The following is a 19,225-nucleotide window of genomic DNA, read 5'->3' as shown; positions in this document are numbered from 1 at the left end:
TGACAGGAACAAACAGAAGTTTAATTACCAATGCATTCTTTAAAATATTTTTCAGAAGCTTCAAGCTGCATGTTTGATCCAAAAAGCATACAGAGGTTTCAAGGCAAGAAGGAAACTTGTTCAACAAAAAGCTGCTGCTGTAATTATCCAAAACCATCTGAGGGCTTGGCAGGAAGGCAGGCTTCAATTTATGAAATGCAACAAAAATAGAAGAGCTGTCATTAAACTGCAAGCATTTATACGGGGTTATTTAGTCAGAAAAAAGGTTGGTATGCTTCAAATCAAACTATACTTTTGATGTAAAGTATCTCTAGAGCTGTTTTAGCATCAGTTCTGGCTGGCAAGAAAAGGGAAACCTGATCACTTGTTGAACTCAAATTCTTGTTGACTGCTTTGAGAATTGGGTGCATCAGAATAGAACAAAATATAGTTTGATCCTTTTCTCACAATCCTTTAGTACTAAAAAAGGTTTTCACTGTTTGGTGGTTTTTTAGCTTCTGAGACCTTTGTGGCTTACCTATAACTGATAGTTCACACACACGCTTACAATGAAACTGATCTCCACTGTATATTAATGTTGTTTCTCAGAAACACTTCTCTGTTATTCTCTCTGTTAGATTAGAGACCTAGTACTGAAGAAAGGTAGCTTACTTTAGTTCTGAGGTAATGACTTCTGAGGTGATTCTTCAGCATCTAATAACATAGTGCTGTGTACTATGGTCTTTGCATAGACGATCAGCTACCTGTCAGTATGAAAATTAATGATGTTCCTTGTTTTGTTTTCCTTCTACAGATTTCAGAACAGAAACAAAAGAAGAGACTACTTTATTTTACAGCTGCTGTGTATCATCATATATCTGCAATTAAAATTCAAAGGGTGTATAGGATTCACCTCATCTTAAAACTTGCACAAAACCAGATCTCATCTGTTCTTATAATACAGGTTAGTCTAATTAAGGACAAATGTTTTTGTGTAACATAGGCTAATTTCTTTTCTATCAGCTAAGCAGTAACACTAAGACACTATAGTTCCTTCACAAGTGAAAATAAAGTTAAATTATGGAGACTATGGGTTATTAAATAATGATACTTATACCCAGCTAAGCATAATAGAGTGGATCTCACCAGGCTCTGAAGGCTTACGCACTTTAAAGCTAAGGATGTGTGGGAAAGTTTGTTTCCTTCAGACCCTCAAGCTTGCCAAAGGAATCTGAGTGCTGTCTTGGCCTATTTCTTCACATCCTACTGTAGGTAGGAAAGAACAGACATGACAGCCTGTTAGGGCTCATGAAAAGAAGAGCATCTCCTTACGCAAACAATCCCCTGGGATACAGTGATTTACTTTGTTGGGTGTTTCTAAACTGCAAGTGGTACCAGAGCCTAAGTTACAGCATTTTTAATATAACCATGTTTTACTTCTCCAAAAGCAAGATCAAAAATCAGGTCTGTATTGCAGCATTGCCTAATAGTAAAAATTATCTTCAGGTCTCCAAACTGACCATTCGCTTAGTCCCAATAATGGAAGGTCAGCATTAGATAAGTGGAGAGGCTGAAACAGGAACCCTGAAATAGCTGTCCTCTAGTCAAGGATGTTATGGCAAACTTTGCCCTACTACTTCCTCCATATAGACAAATCTGTTTATCTGTCCCCATAAGTTATATTTTCCCCTTAAGGCAAAAGCAAATGGATGGTAGAAGAGGCTTTTTTTTCTCAGATTTGGCATACAGTACCCTGTCTCCCTTCTCTGTATAGATGGGAAGAAACAAAGCTGGGAAATGAGAAAAGTGGAGTGGTAGTTCTCCTTAAAAGCCAGCCAAGAGAAAGAAGACTCCTAGGATGGAGTAACACCAGACACAAGTATAATTTGGGAGAGGAGTGGCTGGAGAGCAGCCCTGCAGAAAGGGATCTGGGGGTGCTGGTCGACAGCAGGCTCAATGGGAGTCAGCAGTGTGCCCTGGCAGCTAAGAGGGCAAACTTGGGGTGCATCAAACACAGTATAGCCAGCTGGTCAAAAGAAGTGATTATCCCACTGTAATTCAGTGTTGGTGCAGCCTCACCTTGAACACTGTGTGCGGTTCTGGGTTTCACAATTTAAGAAGGATGTTATGGTACTGGAATGCATCTAGAGGAGGGCAACAAAGCTGGTGAAAGGGCTGGAAGGAATGTCTTGTGAGAAGCAGCTAAGGACTTTCAGTTTATCTAGTTTGGAGAGAAGGAGGCTGAGGGGTGACCTCATTGCTCTCTACAGCTTCCTGAACAGGGGAAGTGGAGAGGGAGGTGTTGATCTCTTTTGCCTGGTATCCAGCAATAGGATGAGTGGGAATGGTTCAAAGCTGCGTCAGGGGAGGTTTCAACTGGACATTAGGAAGCATTTCTTTACCAAGAGGGTGATCAAACACTGGAACAGCCTTCCTAGAGAGGTGGTTGATGCCCTGAGCCTGTCAGTGTTTAAGAGGCATTTGGACAATGCCCTTAATAACACGCTTTATCTTTTGGTCAGTCCTGAAGTGGTCAGGCAGTTGGACTAGATGATCTTTGTAGGTCCCCTCCAACTGAAAACTCTATTCTATTCCAATTCCTGTTTGATTCTGATTCTCGTTCTGAATGCTTTCCTAACTGCTCCTAGTTAAGTTTTCATTTTGTAGTCTTGCATTTCAGCTACCCCCACGCCAATCAGAGCTGTGTCATGGTGACTATATGAGTGCTAGTGAAGCTTATAGTGCCTGTTATCTGTCAAAGCTCATGTTAAAATAGTTCTGCAGTTCTTATCAATGTTTGTTTAGGATAGGAAAAGGGAATTTAGGGAAAAGTATTAAATAAATAAATGGAAAGGTACTTTAATTTTAAACAGAGATGGTTCCGAGCTAAAATGCAACAAAAGAGGTTTCTAAGAGATTATCAAAGAATCATTCAGTTACAACATGTGATTCGAGGCTGGCTAAATCACAGAAATAATGCAGCAACCATAATCCAGCAAAATGTACGAAGATTCCTTGCCTGCAGACGTAGGAGAAAATTTGCAGTTGGAGTAATTAAATTTCAGGTAAATACTTCTTGTAAGAAAACTACAATTTTTTTTTTAAGTTTTGGGTGTTTTTTAGTTTGTTTGGGTTTTTTTTTTTTATTTTCTCTCATGGGTTTTTGGGTAGAGGGAAGACGTTTACTTTGGTTGGTGAATTTATCAGTTCAGAATTTATCCTGTGCGCTTCAGTTTAGACATAAAAGCTAAATTCAAACAGATCTTGAAGTAATATTAAGCAGATACTGGTTGAGATGACTTATGTGGGAGTGAGTGTGGAGTGCATATACATGTTTGGTTTGGTCTTTTGTCTTGAAAATCCAGTACTGGAAGATTAAACTCTGATAATAACTTAAAAATTAATAACCAAGGTAATTAAATACTTTGTTAGACTTGTGTAAAATTGATTTGGAATGATAATGGAAGTTCTATGGTCTCTTGTTTACAACTTTTTTCCCTTTGAAATTCTTTTCTGTAGGCATTGTGGAGAGGATATTCTTGGAGAAAGAGTAATGACACAGCAAAAACTAAAGCTTTAAGACGTAGTTTAGAAAAGGCTAATGAAAAGAGCAGAGAAGAAAACAAATTGTGCAACAGAACAGCAATTGCTATTGAATACCTTCTAAAATACAAACATCTCTCTTATATTCTTGCAGCATTAAAGCATCTTGGTCAGTATTTTATTTTATTATAACTGATAGATTTCCAGGATGATAGAAACTGGAATTTTTCAGCTGAAAAGAGTTCATAATGATATTTAGGCTTTCTGTATGATTGTAAAATGTGAACATGTTAGGGAGTGTAATGGAGGGTTTTTTCTAGACTAAAATTAGATAATTGATTTAAGAACAGTATTAAAATGGTTACATAGGGAATGGAAATCCTTTGATTGCTCTGATTTCCTGGCAGTCCTGTAATACTATGCCTTATATAGTTCAGTTATGTTTATTATCAGTATATGTTCTCCATGGATTGTTTTGTTTGCTTAATTTTTAGTCTGAAATACTAAAGCTATTGATTTAGAAATACTTGTTTAAGTAAATAATTGCAATTTTTACTTCTTTGCACTTCTACTTAAAAGTAAGGGAAAACCCTGGGTTTGCAATTAAATTACTTGAGCTTCAGAGTTTTCTTTGTTGTTGTTGTTTGTTTGTTTGTTTTAATTATCACAGAGGTGGCTACCAGGCTGTCCCCACTCTGTTGTGAAAATATGGCCCAGAGCAGAGCAATCTTCACTATTTTTGTTCTGATCCGAAGTTGTAACCGGAGTGTTCCATGCATGGATGTGATCAGATATTCAATTCAGGTTCTACTTAATGTTTCAAAGGTAACTTTAATAATTTCTTTTGCAGGTTTATAAGCTGTAGACTACTTTATTTACCCTCAAAATTTCGGATAAATTTGAAACAACAAAAGTAATAGTTTTGAATAAATAAAAAAATTTCTGAATTTTAACTATGCTATTTTGAAACTAATTATCTACTTTGTAATAATTACGATTTAATTTTCCTTTTGGCAAAAGAAAGTTATTTCATGGTCTCAAAGTGTAATAGTTTTACTTCTAACTGATTACATTGCAAGGTATCCCAAGTATTGCATGAAACCATGTAGAAATGCAGAACCGTAGCACTTAGGGTAAGCTGTGAAGTTTTTTTTTTAAGGTAGAAACGTATATGTTCCAGAAGACAGACTACTTTTCCAAATTCGTGTCATAGAATAGGCTATATTTACACTTTTGGATTTCTTACAGAAGTGATTATTTTCATAAATACTTAAAGCTGCTTCAGTACTGTGTTAGTACTGTAGTTACTGACTATGGATTGATTGTTCTAGAGGTTTTTTTACTTTGAAATTTAAAATATTTGCTAAACATAGGTTTTGATCTTATATCCATCCTATAGGCATTTACATTCAAATTATTTTATTTTTATTTCAGGAAAAAAAAACCCAAAACATTTAGACTAAACTTATTTTTAAATTTCTCTAAACTTATTCTAATTTATTATTCTATTTTAAATGTAAAATCAGATTCTAGTTTTCTAAACAAGGGGGGATGGCTTTTTGTAACCTGTTACAATGATGTAACATACAGAAGTGATTTTTATTGCTTGGATGCCAGATCAGCTACAAATTTCATCTAAGGGAGAATATGGATTTTGCTTTTTCCTCTAACCTGAAAGATATTTTAAAGATCTGTCCGTATAACCTCTCTTGTCTCTCTCTTGTATAACAGTATGAAAGAACTACTCAAGCAGTTTATGAAGTAGAAAATTCTATAGATACGTTGCTAGACCTACTGCAAATATACAGAGGGAAAGCTGGGGACAAAATTTCAGAGAAAGGAGGAAGCATTTTCACAAAGACCTGTTGTTTGTTGGCCATCCTTTCAAAGGACTCAAAAAGAGCTTTGGTAAGGCTTAAATGTTTTGGATTTAATAATTTCATTTAACGTGTTTTTCTGGCGTGTTTTGGTGGTCGTTGTAAATTATTATTTTTTTCCTCTCCCTCTCTAGCAGACCTATCATGGCTGAAATACTAATTATGAGTAAATTCTGATTAAAAAAAAAAAAAAAAAAGCATTTCCAAGGTGGTGAAAACACTCATTATTTTATGCTTTGTATGCCCTGGTCACTCAGAGCTATTAAGACAGACATCGAGGTTCCGATCCTGCAATTCTTGCAAGATTGAGTATCACAATTCTTGCTTTCTACAGGGTTCTGATGACTTTCTATCAATTGCTTGGCATTAGATATAGTTTAGTTGCCACTTTAATTAACTTTTATTCCATTTCTGAAAGTTTACCGTTGCTTTTGAGATAAAGTTAAGGTCTCTGTTGTCAGTAACAACTGGCAATGTAATTGTCTATGACTTTGTGTTGACATAGTCTATTGTAACAGAGACACAGCCTGTTTCTGAAAGAAATTTCCTTTGTTCATGCCTATGGCTAGAATCCACAGTAAGGTTATTAGGGTAGTCTGGGTTCTATGCTATAAATTCACTAGCTGTTTATCTATCAGATATAAGCACTTAAGTTATCCAGTCACTTCTGACTATTGCATTCTTTCAGTGCTATGAAGATGGGTACAAACATGAATTTGTCTCTCTGTACCAGTCGTTGAAGGCATATGCTAGTGGCATATGTGAAAATTGGTTTGAATGAGAAATTGGAAAAATCTGACTTTTAAGAGCTTAAATTTTCTGAGATGTCAGGTTGCATACCAGTTGTTGAGTATTTTGAAGGCATTAGACCACTGACTTGTAGGTGTGCTGGCTTTAAAATGGTTTCACTGTACCTGTGGGTAGAAGTTCAGCTTAAATTTTAAACCTTCAGTTTTCATTGAACAAAACAGATTTCTTGATTTGTTAAGTTGCTTTTGAACTCGTAGCATTAACTGTCTACTTTTTTCACCTTTTCTCAGGAAATCCGAAGCATACCAAGAACTGTTACTTGCATTCAAAGCCTATATAAGCTTACAGCTCGTAAACATAAAATGGATGCAGAGAGAACACTTCTGAAGCAGAAAACAAACACTTTCTTAAGTGGAACTTCCTTTGTTCCAGTAACTCCTCTAAGAATAAAACCAGTTTCAAGGTAAGAGCTTAATAATTAGTCTGCTGTTTCTGCTGTGGAAATATAATGTTTTAATGACAAGCCATTAATATTTTCACAGAATTAAACCAGACTGGGTTTTGAGGAAAGATAACATGCAAGAAATTGTGGATCCTCTGCAAGCAATTCTGATGGTGATGGATACACTTGGTATTGCCTGCTACTGAAGTGTAAATGGTGTATATGAAAATGTATTTGTACAGCATGTATGTAGTAGACAACTAAATCATTTTGAAAAAAAAGCAAATAATTGTCAAGCTACCCTTGAAAATGTTTTTTCAAATTGCAATTAACGTTTCTGTAACTTTTTTCTATTGTATACAGCTTTTGCAATCCTATTTTGTACTACTTACCAAAAGCAATTGTACAATAAAATCATAAGGCCTGGAAATTTCACTAGTGCAGTAATGTACTGTTATTACTCAACTGTGAATCTTACAAGTAGCGTGGTATTCCTCACTGATCAAATATTGTAGAATTCTGTTAAAAAAAGTCATTTGTGTGGGACAGTTATGTTGGCTTGTCTGATCTGGAGAGGTATAGGTGGGAAGGGAGGCATAGTCTGTGGATTTCAAAACTGGCTACTGTATTGGGGGAGCCTGAGTTTAGTTTCTAGTAAGGTTTTGAGGGATCATGTGTGACTGTAGAAAAAAATTTTTTTATAGTTCTAATTTTTTTATTTTAAATACTACAAGATAATGATGGAACAACGGGATGTTGTAATGGTGAATTTAGAAATTCTGACCTGATATTTTAAGGGAGGTGATTTAGGAGTGCTTTCTTCCTATCAAGTGAGCTATATATGCAAGCATGCATCTCATCTGGCTGAATAGATGGTGTTCATCACAGCATCTCCCTTAAATTCTGTTCTCTTGTGCCTTGGAATTGCATCTTCTTAGAGCAAGGCCAAGAAAATGAAAACTGTAAATTTATACCCTCCCACCCCCAAATTTAAAGATTATGCCTCCCAAGGGTGGAACATGATGCTAAATCAACTAGTAGCCATTTAGTTAGTTAGGTGATAATGCATTGTAAATGAGGTTCTATTTGTTTGTTTAAAGAAAGACTCAAAAGGGACTAGCTATATACAGCAAAACACAACAGACAGATAATAGTAGTCACTATGCTCTTAATGTAAGAGCCTCCAAAATTAATAATATATAGAATACAACTGACTGGTTATATGGGGCTAGGCAGGAGGAGGGGAGAATTTTCTATTTCCTCTTATTTGAGCCAAAGTAAATAATCTGATAACAGAATGCCCTTTAAACTTGGAACTCAGGAGGTTCTGAGGGGAACAGCATTCAATTAGTTTAAATGGTTCCATAAGCTTGTTGCCTGGTTTCACTGTAAAATGATAAATCCTGTCCTCTTTACTGATGTACAGTATGCCAAATGGCAGTAGAATTCTGCAAGTCTAGTGTTAGGGTATTTGGAAAACTAAAATAAATGAAAATAGTGTTTTCAGTGAAATAACTTGCTACAAAATACCATGGCCACCAAGGCATTTGTGAATACCTTTGAAAACCCAGTTAATTATTTACAAAAGTAATACTTGGGGAGTTTTCACAGGTGATGGAAACTGTTGATGGAGACAGTAATGAAGATGAGATTTAAAAGCTGTTTTTTCTTCCTAGTTATGATGTGTTCAGGCAAGCTCTTTGCAGAAGGTAAATACACTGAAATCTATTGTTAATAAATGTACAATGAATCTAGAAAATGCAGTCTAGGTAACGAGTGTAATGTCTTTCATATATTTACCAAGAGTAAACACTGTTTTTTAAATATAATTTTGTTATCAGGTGGCTGATGATCATGACTTGGCTGTTGCTGTAGCTTAGGTCTATAGATTCATATCTAAGCTTCAAAGCTGTAATATTGGAGTGTTCAGATTTTTATTCAGAAAAAGTTTCTTTTGAAATGTATTTGAGTGGTTTTAAGGTACTTATACAAATTAGATTTTGTAGTATTAAAACATTTTATGTATTGAATTGTCTTGGTGATTGAAGTGTTTTGGCTTTACCACAAAGCAAAAGAGTGGAAGTTAAGTGGAACCTGCAGAAGCTAGTCTGGGGTGGTTCTGCATTTCCTTATCCCTATTTTCAGCATTGCTTAAAATTCCTGGGTTTATATAGCTTACGTACCACTGGAACTGCAAGTTCACAAAGCTGTGGACTGTATATGAGGGTATACCTCCATTAATTGAAAAGGTGTCCCCTTTTTTTTGCATTTCATTTTGTATCTGCTAATGTATATTTAATTCCAGCATATTTGTTGCAACTACTTCTGTCTTCACTAGTTTTCTCCTTATGCAAAGCAGTTGAAATTACACTGATATCCTTTGGAAAGCAAAACAAAAGGTATGTAGGTGGCAACCATTTCTGTCTTTATTTCTGTCTTCATTACCCTCAGGTTTGGGTTTCTTTTTTTTATTATCTAGATGTGATACCTTGGCTGTGTGGGGAAGGGAATTATTAAAAAAAAATTATCTCGGCACTTTCTCTTTAGTAAAAATACTAAACTGGCAGAAAATTCTAGTAAATACAGTAAATTCTAGTGCCGTTGAGTGAAGGAGCAATAGTTTGTTATTTAGGTTCTAGTATGTGTAGTGTGAATACAGCAGTGCCAACTTGTGGGAAAATTCTGCCCTATTATACTGAGTTTCATGGATGGTGATTCAGTTTTAAAAACTTGATTCTCCAGGTTGATTGCCTTGTAATGCCATGGAGAGAATTTTTGAGACTCAAAGGATAGTTTTATAAGAAATAGAAACATAAGTATTGCTTTTTGGTTTGTGGTTTTGTTTTTTTTTTTATTAATGAATTAATGTCCTATACAACATAATTCCTTTTAAAGGTTGTCTGCTATTACTGGTTTGTGTGTTGTTTTTTTTAATTGCCGTTCTACTTGTTCTTTCCTTAACCTCCATTTTGTCTATCTTTTCTGTTGACTCTGTTCTTAAACTTGCTGAAGAAAGGGAATTTAACTCATATATGTTGCCTCCTAGAAGTTTGTCATACTGTTCTGATAATGTTTGCTGAATTGAGGAGCTATGGCATAGCTAATCTTGACACCGTTGCCACTGGATTTTAGAGCAGGCATCAGTATGTTTATGCAGCAAAGGGTGCTCATGCTTACATCTTCTGGGCTTAAATAAAGAGTCAATATTTATTTATCTTTTTGCAGATAAACCTTGTGATTTGCCACATATTGAAAGTGGAAAGATTGCCCAGTACTATTATAATTTCAAAAGTTATTATTTCCCTATGCGTAAGGAAAAAAAACTTTCCTATTCTTGTATGGTTGGTTATACAACTGAAACTGGGACTCAAGATGGAAGAATAACTTGTACAGCAAAAGGATGGTCTCCAGTGCCACAATGCTACAGTGAGTTAGCTTTCTTAATCTCGTCATTGCTTCTAGCAGGAAACTTTTCCAGCTGGATTTTCTGGAACATACAGGAACAGAAGCTACATAACAGAAGGGATAAAATGTGTAAGTTAGGACAACAAGGTGAAATTAATCCTTTATGTATATAAACTACATATGTTTATATATGGAATATTTTTACAATGATACATATTTTAAGGGCTTTTACCATGTAAGTTTTTATAAGAATGCCAAAGTTGCCCAGTTTCCTTATTTTGGGAAAACTAATAGATAGTTTCCCCTCAGATGTTTATCTTGTAGAGCCTCCCTAGCTCTAGATTCCTTGGTTGTCGTGTTCCATGTTATTACCATTGGTTTGATGATTATGGTAGAGTTCAGTAGGTTAAGAAAACCAAGATTAGATCAGGATAGCTAAATCCCTTCTTTTGCTTATCAGAAAACAAAAATATTCCATTAATTCTTTCTTTCTAACCAAGCTATCTCCTTTCATTTAGAAAAATGTAACAAGCCTGTTTTGGAAAATGGCTTTTTTTACGGTACAGAAATGTACTTCAAAATACATGAGAAGCTTCAGTACAAATGTAATCCAGGCTACCACACTCCAAGCGGTGGTACTGAAGATACAGTGCAATGTCGGCCAGAAGGATGGTCCTCCCAGCCAAGCTGTGCTAAAAAATTTGGTAGGATTCTGCATTTTTCTCCTTTTGAATCTCTTATATAATTCTACTGTCCTTGCTGTACCTGTAGGGCCAAGCTGCCTATGTCAGGTTATCATTTGAGTACTCCTAAAGCGGGTTCTCAGCTGTACCTCGTGGGAAGAAGTGGTCAGATTTCACATGCTGCTAGTTTTGTGAATTGGTATAGATAAAATTATATGTAGAAGGAATCAGTATAGAAGAAATTGCACTGTTTCAAATAAATCTGTTGCCATCCAAACTTTCTTCCCAAATGACACCTGGAAAACTTGTGTAAACTACTGCATTTTAAATTGTTCATTATTTGCAAAGATTTTGCCTTGGATATGACCACTTCTAAGGTGTATCTAAAGAAAAATTTAGATTGATAACTTGAAATGAAAAGAGCAATTAATATTATGCATATGCTTTATTTGTTTAAGAGTCATGTCAGGTACCCAATTTACATCATGGCAGCTACTTCACAGCCCAACAGGAGCTTCAACTGAATGAAACACTACTATACGAATGTGATGCGGGTTATCGTACTGCAGGAGGAAACTCTACAGAAGTAGCAGTGTGTCTAACACATGGGTGGTCCCTTACTCCAAACTGCACTAGTATGTAATGGGCTGGAAAATAATTCTGTTTGAAATGCGATTTATTCTACAAATGAACAAAAATTTGCAAAAAGGCTTTTTTTAATAAGCTGTTGTGGGGGTGGAGGGGAAGCCTTCCTCAACTGGTTTTCACTGCTGTGTGTTTTCTTCCTAGAAATAACTTGCACCTCTTTGAGTGCAATAGCACATGGAGGTTTCTATCCTGTGAAGGAAATCTATGAAGAGGGAGATGTAGTTCACTTTTTCTGTGAGGAAAATTATTCTGTCAGTGATTTTGACCTAATCCAATGTTATTATTTTGGATGGCATCCAGATCCTCCAGTATGTGAAGGTACCTTATTTTTATAGTATTACTATGTCAAATTCTTGGTGAAAGACTAGAACCTTCTTTCATTAAATGCTTTGTGAATACAAAATAAAAATATGCTTTTTGTACCAGTTCACAGCGTAAGTAGAAATCAAGTGTTAGCTGAAGGGCATGTAGCCAAGGTAGCAGGGAGGAAAGGAATGATAATTGGTATTAATTATCAGTGGACTCTAACAATAGAGCAGATACTGTCTCTTGCTGTTGTTTCTCTGTATGTTGTATCCTGGAGAAGCAGGAGTCAACAATTACAGGGAAGTTGTTCATCCCCTGAAGCTCAAGTTAAACCAAGTTCAGATTACATGAAGGTTTAATCAAGCATTTTTGATCCTGCCTTGTGAGGTGGGAACATGGCTCTTGAGAGGCAGTAAAAATAAAATTTATAACAAGTTTGTCCTGAGCATGGGGATTGTGGTACTTTTCAGAGCTTTACAGCCTCACCAAACTACATGTTTTCAACAGGATTAACTAGAAAGGTCATCCTGAGGACAGAAACACACCTTTTGCAATTACTATCACTTCTCCACTCATTGGGGGATAATGCGTATTCTCAGAAAAGAAATTTTCAAAAGAATGAAAGGTCTAGTGAACCAGATGAGATCTAGTATATAGCAGAAAACAGTACAAACATTTAGGTTAGCTGAAAATTTATAATATTGTTCAACATGCCTTGATAGTTGTGGGTCATTGTCTTATCTGTATATGCCCCCTTTGAGGATTACTTCTGAGCTTTAGGACATCTCACTGCCTCGTGGTAACAAATTGTCTGCTTTATATACAAGGGATGCTAGATGTTGATGATAGAGGATGGGACAATCAATCATTCTTATTGATTTAAGGTAAATCTATGGTATCCATTTCCAATATATTTTTATAGGAATTTTTCTTGTGAAGTATGTTTTCTAAAGCAAATTTAATAATCGTTGTGTGGGTGGTGCTTGAGATTAAAAAAAATTATATTTAACCTTTAAAAAATACGGTTGAGTTAAGCACAGTTTTCAGTAAAATTAGTGCTTTGTAATTCCTTTATAGCTAATCTTGTAGAAGACTATGTGACTGATTATGAAGTTCATCTTCCTTTCCTAGAAGATACTGTAGCTTTTAAAATGCACTGGAAGCTCTCAATTAAATGGCATGTTTTAGGACCCTAGCCCTGTATTTATTCTGATGACACAGCAGAAATTTTTCTTGAGTGAGCGCAGAGAAGGTGGGGTGCTCAGGTGAATGAAAACATGGCGTAAATCTAGTTTTGAGGATACAGTAATTGTAAACTTAATTTGGGGGTAGGAAATGGGCTATGATTGTTGCTGCTTCTGTAGCATTAGAATTAATACAGAAGCTGCTTTTAAATATTATATCAATGGAGGGTATGGGAAACCTCTATTTCCTGAAGTCCTTTAAAGACCATTTTATTAAGTCTATGTGGAGAAATTACAAGTTTGTTTATAGCAGTACAATAGCATAATACCTCTATTTCATATTTGTTGAACGTAAAATCACTTTTTTGTTCTGGTCTCCCATTTTGTTAAGAAAATGGGAGTAAGCAATTACTCTGGCCCAACCAAAAAAGTTTTTGAGTGATAGGCTTGCATGTTGTATAGTAAAATTAATTGTGTCCATTGTTTTGATTAATGAGAAAGCAATATGCATTTTTTGTTTTCAGATGTAAAAAATAAATGTCCTCCACCACCGCTTCCTCCTCACACCCATATCACCACAGTTAAAAGAACATATCACAATGGAGACAAAATTCGTATACAGTGTCAAAGTACCTTTGAAGTAAGAGGATCTGAGGAAATCCAGTGTGAAAAAGGAAAATGGTCATCACCCCCTATTTGTATTGGTTAGTAGTTTTGTGAAGACTGACTACTGAACAGAAACGATTCTTCAAACAATGCTTTAATTTTCTGGACAGCCTTGGTTTCCGTATTTGCAAAACTGTTTATGTCATCCTCTGTGAAAATGCTTGAGAGGTAAAGTGCTGCATAGTTTGCAGACAATCCATTGTTCACAGATTAAGGAGAAAGGATGAGCTAGGTGAATTCAGCTGACATCCGTGTTGTGTAGTTCTCCCCTGGAATATGACTTTTATTACATCTTACAATGCATCAGTGTCTGTCTGTTTTGGTATTTGAAAATGAGTTATTTCTGAGAAAACTGGTTCTACGTTTCTGCTATGGTTATAGGAACTATGGATAAACAGGCATCAGAGGCACCACCATCACTTGAGGCAGATGCAGCAATAAGGGCAAGCAAAACATATCACAATGAAGATACAAGTAGGTGAACGTTGCTCTTCTATTTAAAAGACACTTCAGTACTCTCCAGTGCTATTTATTATAGGCATTGTATGACTACTGTTGCTACTCTTCTGCAGTAGTACAGTTCCTTACCCTTGAAAATGTTTGCATGTGCTACAGATGTCAGTGTAGCAGTCTGAATGAATGAAAGGCCAGTATTGCTTGTTTCTAGTGATTATAAAGTACGCCTATAAGCCTGCTGTGTATTTGTAATTTCATTTCATATGTTATCATTTACCTTCAGTCATTCTGTATTCTTTCTGTTAATGTTGTCTGAACATGCAAATTCATGAGGATTTTGGTGATCGTTTGATTAACAGTTCCAGAGAGTTTTCTTTTGTTTATTTTGAATGACATATGGGTTAAATGTTTCAACCAACAAATAAAGACTGTCTCATCACAGAAAAAGAACTAATCTATATTGAGTCTAAACTGGTAAGAGTCCAGAGTGGAATTAGATGAGGAGTGTAGATGGAAGTAGAATGCCTGTCTGCAATTCAGTAAGGCAAGCATAGAGTTTCTGAAAATGAAATTTGAAAAAGAAATTATATTGGTTTACATTTTATTTGTATGTAAATTTTTTGCTCAGTCTATTATTAGTCTGATACTTTCACCAGTGTTAACATTGTTTTAAAGATCTAATTACCCATCTCCCTACCTTGTATTAGAAATGCAGCAAGCCTGTACCTCTCCACCTGTGATTAAAAACAGTGTTCTCTTTGGTCCATTATTGACAAGTTACAAAAATGGTTCCTCGGTAGAATATGGTTGTCAGCGTTACCATTTTTTGGATGGACCTAGTACTGTTTACTGTGAACAAGGAAACTGGACAGAACAACCAACTTGCTTAGGTAAGTCTTGTAAGAAAAAAAGTTTTGTCATATGTAATATAGAAAGGTAAAACTGGAAAGAACTTCTAGGTAATCTTTTCCTGACCACCTTTAATAAAGATTCCAGAAACATGAGGGTGAACCAAAATCAAATATACCTAGGCCATTCCTGCTAGGTGTCCTCTGATCTGTTCTTACAAACACCCAATTAAATAGATTCCTTGGTTTTCCTGAGTGAGCTATTCTAGAACATAGCTGTCCCTGTTACCTAGGAGGATTCTCTAATTTCTTTCTCCCATATTCTCCATTTAGTGAATTTCTTCCTGTCCTTTGACAGATGTTTAGAAGGATCGACTGCAGCCATTGCCAAAATGGCTTTTAGATATGATTAATAAGGAATACAATGACTTCTTGGACTTCCATATTTAAACCTTCAGCCCTTGTTTTTATTATGTGTCCTTATATCTCTAATTCATTCTGGACTTTCTAATTTTTCATGTTGTTCTTATGTATGCTGTTCAAAACAATGTATAGAACTCCCATTAGGAATTTACCAATACTAGAAGGAATACTACTTCTGATAATCTACAAGAGTTGTTTGTTTATCTTTCCTTCCTTCCTGTAACAAAATAATTCTATTTTACTAGTATCCTTTGTTAAATTGACTCACTTTAAGTTTGTAATCTACTGTGAAAATGCAAATAAATAACCAGTTCAGTTTTAATTCCTTATTTCTAAATGGGTAAAATGTACCTCGCCTGGATTGAAAGGTCTAGATCAGCATTCTTGGATCTGAATACCCAAATTTAACACACCCTGTGAAATAATGAAAACTCATTTCCTATGAGCATTATTTGTCTCCTAAGCATCCAAATAACCACACCATTTTTTCCAAGTTTTCTGAGATTTCTTTTCAACCCTGACCTAATCAGACCAGAAAGAGCACATACTGTAGTTTCAGGAAAATATCCATACCAATTTGTTGTTATGGTGCTGTTATCAGAATGTGTAATAACTGATTTCTCCTTGCCTTTCCCTCAGAAAAGCATTAATAAGGGCCTCCTCTACCAGGCAGTGATTCTTGTGGAACTTGTGGAAATTTATTTTTGTAACTGTCTGTCCTGGTTTCAGCTGGGATAGAGTAAATTTTCTTTCTAGTAACTGGTATAGTGTTGTGTTTTGGATTTAGGATGAGAAGAATGTTGATAACACACTGATGTTTTCAGTTGTTGCTAAGTAGTGTTTAGACTAAGTCAAGGAGTTTTCAGCTTCTCATGCCCAGCTAGCAAGAAGCCTGGAGGGGCACAAGGAGTTGGGAGGGGTCACAGCCAGGGCAGCTGACCTAAACTGGCCAAAAGAGTGTTCCATACCATGTGACATCATGCCCAGTATATAAACGGGGGGGAGCTGGCCTGGGGGGCAGATTGCTGCTTGGGAACTGACTGGGCATTGGTCGGCAAGTGGTGAGCAACTGCATCGTGCTTTACTTGTTTTGTATATTCTAATTCTTTCATTATTATTATTATCATTGTTATTTTCTTCCTTTCTGTCCTATGAAACTGTCTTTATCTCAGCCCGCAAGTTTTACTTCCCCGCCCCCCCCAGTTCTTTTCCCCATCCCACTGGGTGGGAGGGAAGTGAGCTAGCAGCTGTGTGGTGCCTTGTTGCTGGCTGGGGTTAAACTACAACACTGTCCCTCCGTCAGGCTTTACTGCAGTGTAGCAGTGGTTTCAAAAGTTAATGAGGTTAACTGTCTAATGGAAAGCTAGGCTACTTGAAGTGATCCTGGCACTAAATTTTAAGAAACCTGTCAGATAGACCTTGAATAACCTGAAAAAGCCAAAGAAGAACAGAAAACTTCCAAAAAGTTTTTGGAAGATCTCTAAATTATTTTAACAGTGACAAAACATAGAAAAAAGCAAAGCAAAGGGAATTGTTAAAACACTTCCTTAGGCTAACAGTTTAAATTTACTGTGTATTAACTACTACTATCCTCGAAGGGCTTACCAAACCTGTCAGCCAAATCTGACTGGTTAATTTTGATGGATGACTATTTTCATTATAGAAGTCCTTTCAAGTTACAGTAAAGAAGTTCTCTTCTTCAGTGGTAAACCCAGGCTTCTTGTAAAAGCTAGATCTTGTCAGAAGTATGTGTTCTGTGATTTACTGTTCCCAGTTTAGGTGCTTTTTTTTTTTTTTTTAATGTTATTTCCGTTACTTCAGCCCATTTCTTTACATTTGCATTCTTTTTTTTATGCATCTATAGTTCTTCTTCTTGCAAGGTTTGAAAACGTTTTAGAACTATTGATTTAGATTTCTCTTTCTTGACTCCTACAAAAGGGAGCTAGGAAATCACTTAAGGTTCCTTTTTATTGAAGTACATTTTTATTTCCTAGAACCATGCATTCTTAATGTAACTGATATGAACAGCAACAACATAGAGTTGAAATGGAGACAGGAAGAGTTAATTTTCCTACATGGTGATCTCATAGAGTTTGAATGTAAACAGGGATACAATTTTGTCCAGACTACCATTCCATCTCCCGGGAGGACACAGTGTAGCCACGGCAAACTGAAATATCCAAAATGCATTATGCAAGGTAAAACAATACTTTATTTATTGCCTTTTTAATTATCAATCTTAGACCTATTTAGAAAAAATTTGCTTTGGCAGTGCAGGCCTGGAATCTGTTGTAAATCATAGAAGCTTAGGATTCAACAATACAGATATGCACAGATATCCTTGCACAAGACAGCTATATTTTTAAATATATCCAAACATGGAAAAATGGGGGAAGGCTGTAGAAAGGAGGGAGGAGCTCTTCTCCAAGCCCAGGGAACCCAAAGCTCTATAGAAAGACAGCTGTAAACAATTAAATGCACACAAGGGATTTGTTATGGTTAGAATTAAGCAGGAGATTGCATTCTGATCTGAGATACAATGAAGTACAAAAATACACTGAGAGCTGATAGATATCTAGTGTTGACAGGCATTTAAAGCTGCTGATTTGTTAGTTTCTTAAGCTGAATGTTTCTCAAGTGTTTTTTAACATTATTCCAGCTCCTGCAGAAAAATGTGGCTCTCCACCTTCTATTGTGAATGGAGCTCTTACTGTCCCACCCCTGACCCAGTATGACAGTGGTTCTTCAGTTCAGTATAGTTGCTCTGACTATCATTTTTTGCAAGGATCTGAGAGAATCTACTGTTCTGAAGGACAGTGGACTTCACCACCAGTTTGTATAGGTAGGTGTGATAAGTACGCACTTATTTGTCTGTATAATTTATAGAATCATAGAATAGTTTGGAAGTGACCTTTAAAGGTTATCTAGTCCAACCCCCTGCAATGAGCAGGGACATCTTCAACTAGATTAGGTTGCTCAAAGCCCCATCCAACCTGACCTTGACTGTTTCCAGGGATGGGGCATCCAAAACCTCTCTGGGCAACCTGTTCCAGTGTTTCACCGCCCTTGTTGTAGAAAATTTCTTCCTTATATCCAATCTGAATCTACCCTCTTCTTGTTTAAAACCATTACACCTTGTCCTATCACTACAGGCCCTACTACAAAGTCTGTCCCCGTCTTTCTTATAAGCCCCCTTTGAGTACTGGAAGGCTGCAATAAGGTCTCCCCAGAGCCTTCTCTTCTCCAGTCTGAACAACCCCAACTCTCTCTAAATTCAGATACCCAGAATTTATAAATTGAGTATTGTCAACTAGAACTTTAAGATCTCAACTTCATTTTTTTTTTTCAGTTAGAGATGAAAGTTTTAATAGAAGCACATGTAATTTTGTCTGGCTTTTTGTTTCCTTATATATGACATGCCTGCAGTATCCAAAAGTACAGTGATTTCATGTATAATATATTAAGGGAATGGGAAATAATTTACAGTTTTAGTGTAGACTAGTCAAAATGATGCTATTTCAAAAATAACTGATTTATTAACACTGATTAAGTCTCTCTTCTTTAGAGCCATGTACTTTGTCAAAAAATGAAATGGAGAAAAATAATGTGCTGCTGCAAGGGTTCTATGAGAATCAAATTTACTTTTACCATGGGGATTATGTTGGATTTTACTGTAAACAGAACCATTTTGGAGCAGAATCTGGTACAACTTTATTTCAAGTGCAGTGTAAGAGAGGACAGCTGACGTATCCAAGGTGTGTTGAAAGAGAAAAATAAGTATGGACTTCAGGAAAGCCTATAGGAAGGGTATGTACACATTCTTTATCTAGTATTAACAGCTGAATTAAGATGGCCTCATATTTTCAAGATCACTACAGTCAGCTTTGAGAAATGAGTGTTCAGTGGCATTGGTGGGTCTGAGCTGAAGGGGGAGGGAAGTGAAAGTGCTTTGTGGTATAAGGATTGGGAATGCAGCAGAAGGATGCAATATTGGCATACACGTGGGAAATTTAGG

At 36.1% G+C, this 19,225-nt stretch overlaps 2 protein-coding genes across 2 annotated transcripts in view; both read left to right on the top strand.

Moving 5' to 3' along the window:
• The window catches only part of ASPM (asp (abnormal spindle) homolog, microcephaly associated (Drosophila)), a 30,895-nt gene extending 24,089 nt beyond the window's left edge, over window positions 1-6,806 (top strand). The window contains exons 22-29 of the mRNA XM_010563437.1: window positions 56-265; window positions 794-943; window positions 2,853-3,044; window positions 3,499-3,691; window positions 4,193-4,347; window positions 5,254-5,430; window positions 6,440-6,612; window positions 6,692-6,806. Coding sequence (XP_010561739.1) covers window positions 56-265; window positions 794-943; window positions 2,853-3,044; window positions 3,499-3,691; window positions 4,193-4,347; window positions 5,254-5,430; window positions 6,440-6,612; window positions 6,692-6,797 — 1,356 coding nt within the window. The 3' untranslated portion in view covers window positions 6,798-6,806. The remainder of the gene's footprint in view (window positions 1-55; window positions 266-793; window positions 944-2,852; window positions 3,045-3,498; window positions 3,692-4,192; window positions 4,348-5,253; window positions 5,431-6,439; window positions 6,613-6,691) is intronic.
• Window positions 6,807-8,218: 1,412 nt separating this feature from the next.
• Window positions 8,219-18,987, top strand: F13B (coagulation factor XIII, B polypeptide). Its single transcript, XM_010563398.1, has 11 exons — window positions 8,219-8,300; window positions 9,817-10,017; window positions 10,515-10,700; window positions 11,138-11,314; window positions 11,469-11,645; window positions 13,342-13,521; window positions 13,865-13,957; window positions 14,647-14,829; window positions 17,205-17,408; window positions 17,870-18,052; window positions 18,776-18,987. The coding sequence occupies exons 1-11, from the start codon at window positions 8,219-8,221 to the stop codon at window positions 18,985-18,987; spliced, it is 1,878 nt and encodes a 625-aa protein (XP_010561700.1).
• The last annotated feature ends 238 nt before the right edge of the window (window positions 18,988-19,225 follow it).

Source organism: Haliaeetus leucocephalus, unplaced genomic scaffold, assembly GCF_000737465.1.
Source record: "Haliaeetus leucocephalus isolate CR32 unplaced genomic scaffold, Haliaeetus_leucocephalus-4.0 Scaffold166, whole genome shotgun sequence".
Classification (NCBI taxonomy): domain Eukaryota; kingdom Metazoa; phylum Chordata; class Aves; order Accipitriformes; family Accipitridae; genus Haliaeetus; species Haliaeetus leucocephalus.
Note: the sequence above shows the minus strand (reverse complement) of the source record. Positions and strands in the feature narration are given on the sequence as shown.

Excerpts from the sequence above, each read along its gene's own strand:
- F13B (XM_010563398.1), top strand. The coding sequence starts at position 8,219 with ATGGAGACAGTAATGAAGATGAGATTTAAAAGCTGTTTTTTCTTCCTA. Across the intron at positions 8,301-9,816 it reads AGGCAAGCTCTTTGCAGAAG|ATAAACCTTGTGATTTGCCA; the intron begins GTAAATACACTG and ends ATCTTTTTGCAG. Across the intron at positions 13,522-13,864 it reads ATCACCCCCTATTTGTATTG|GAACTATGGATAAACAGGCA; the intron begins GTTAGTAGTTTT and ends CTATGGTTATAG.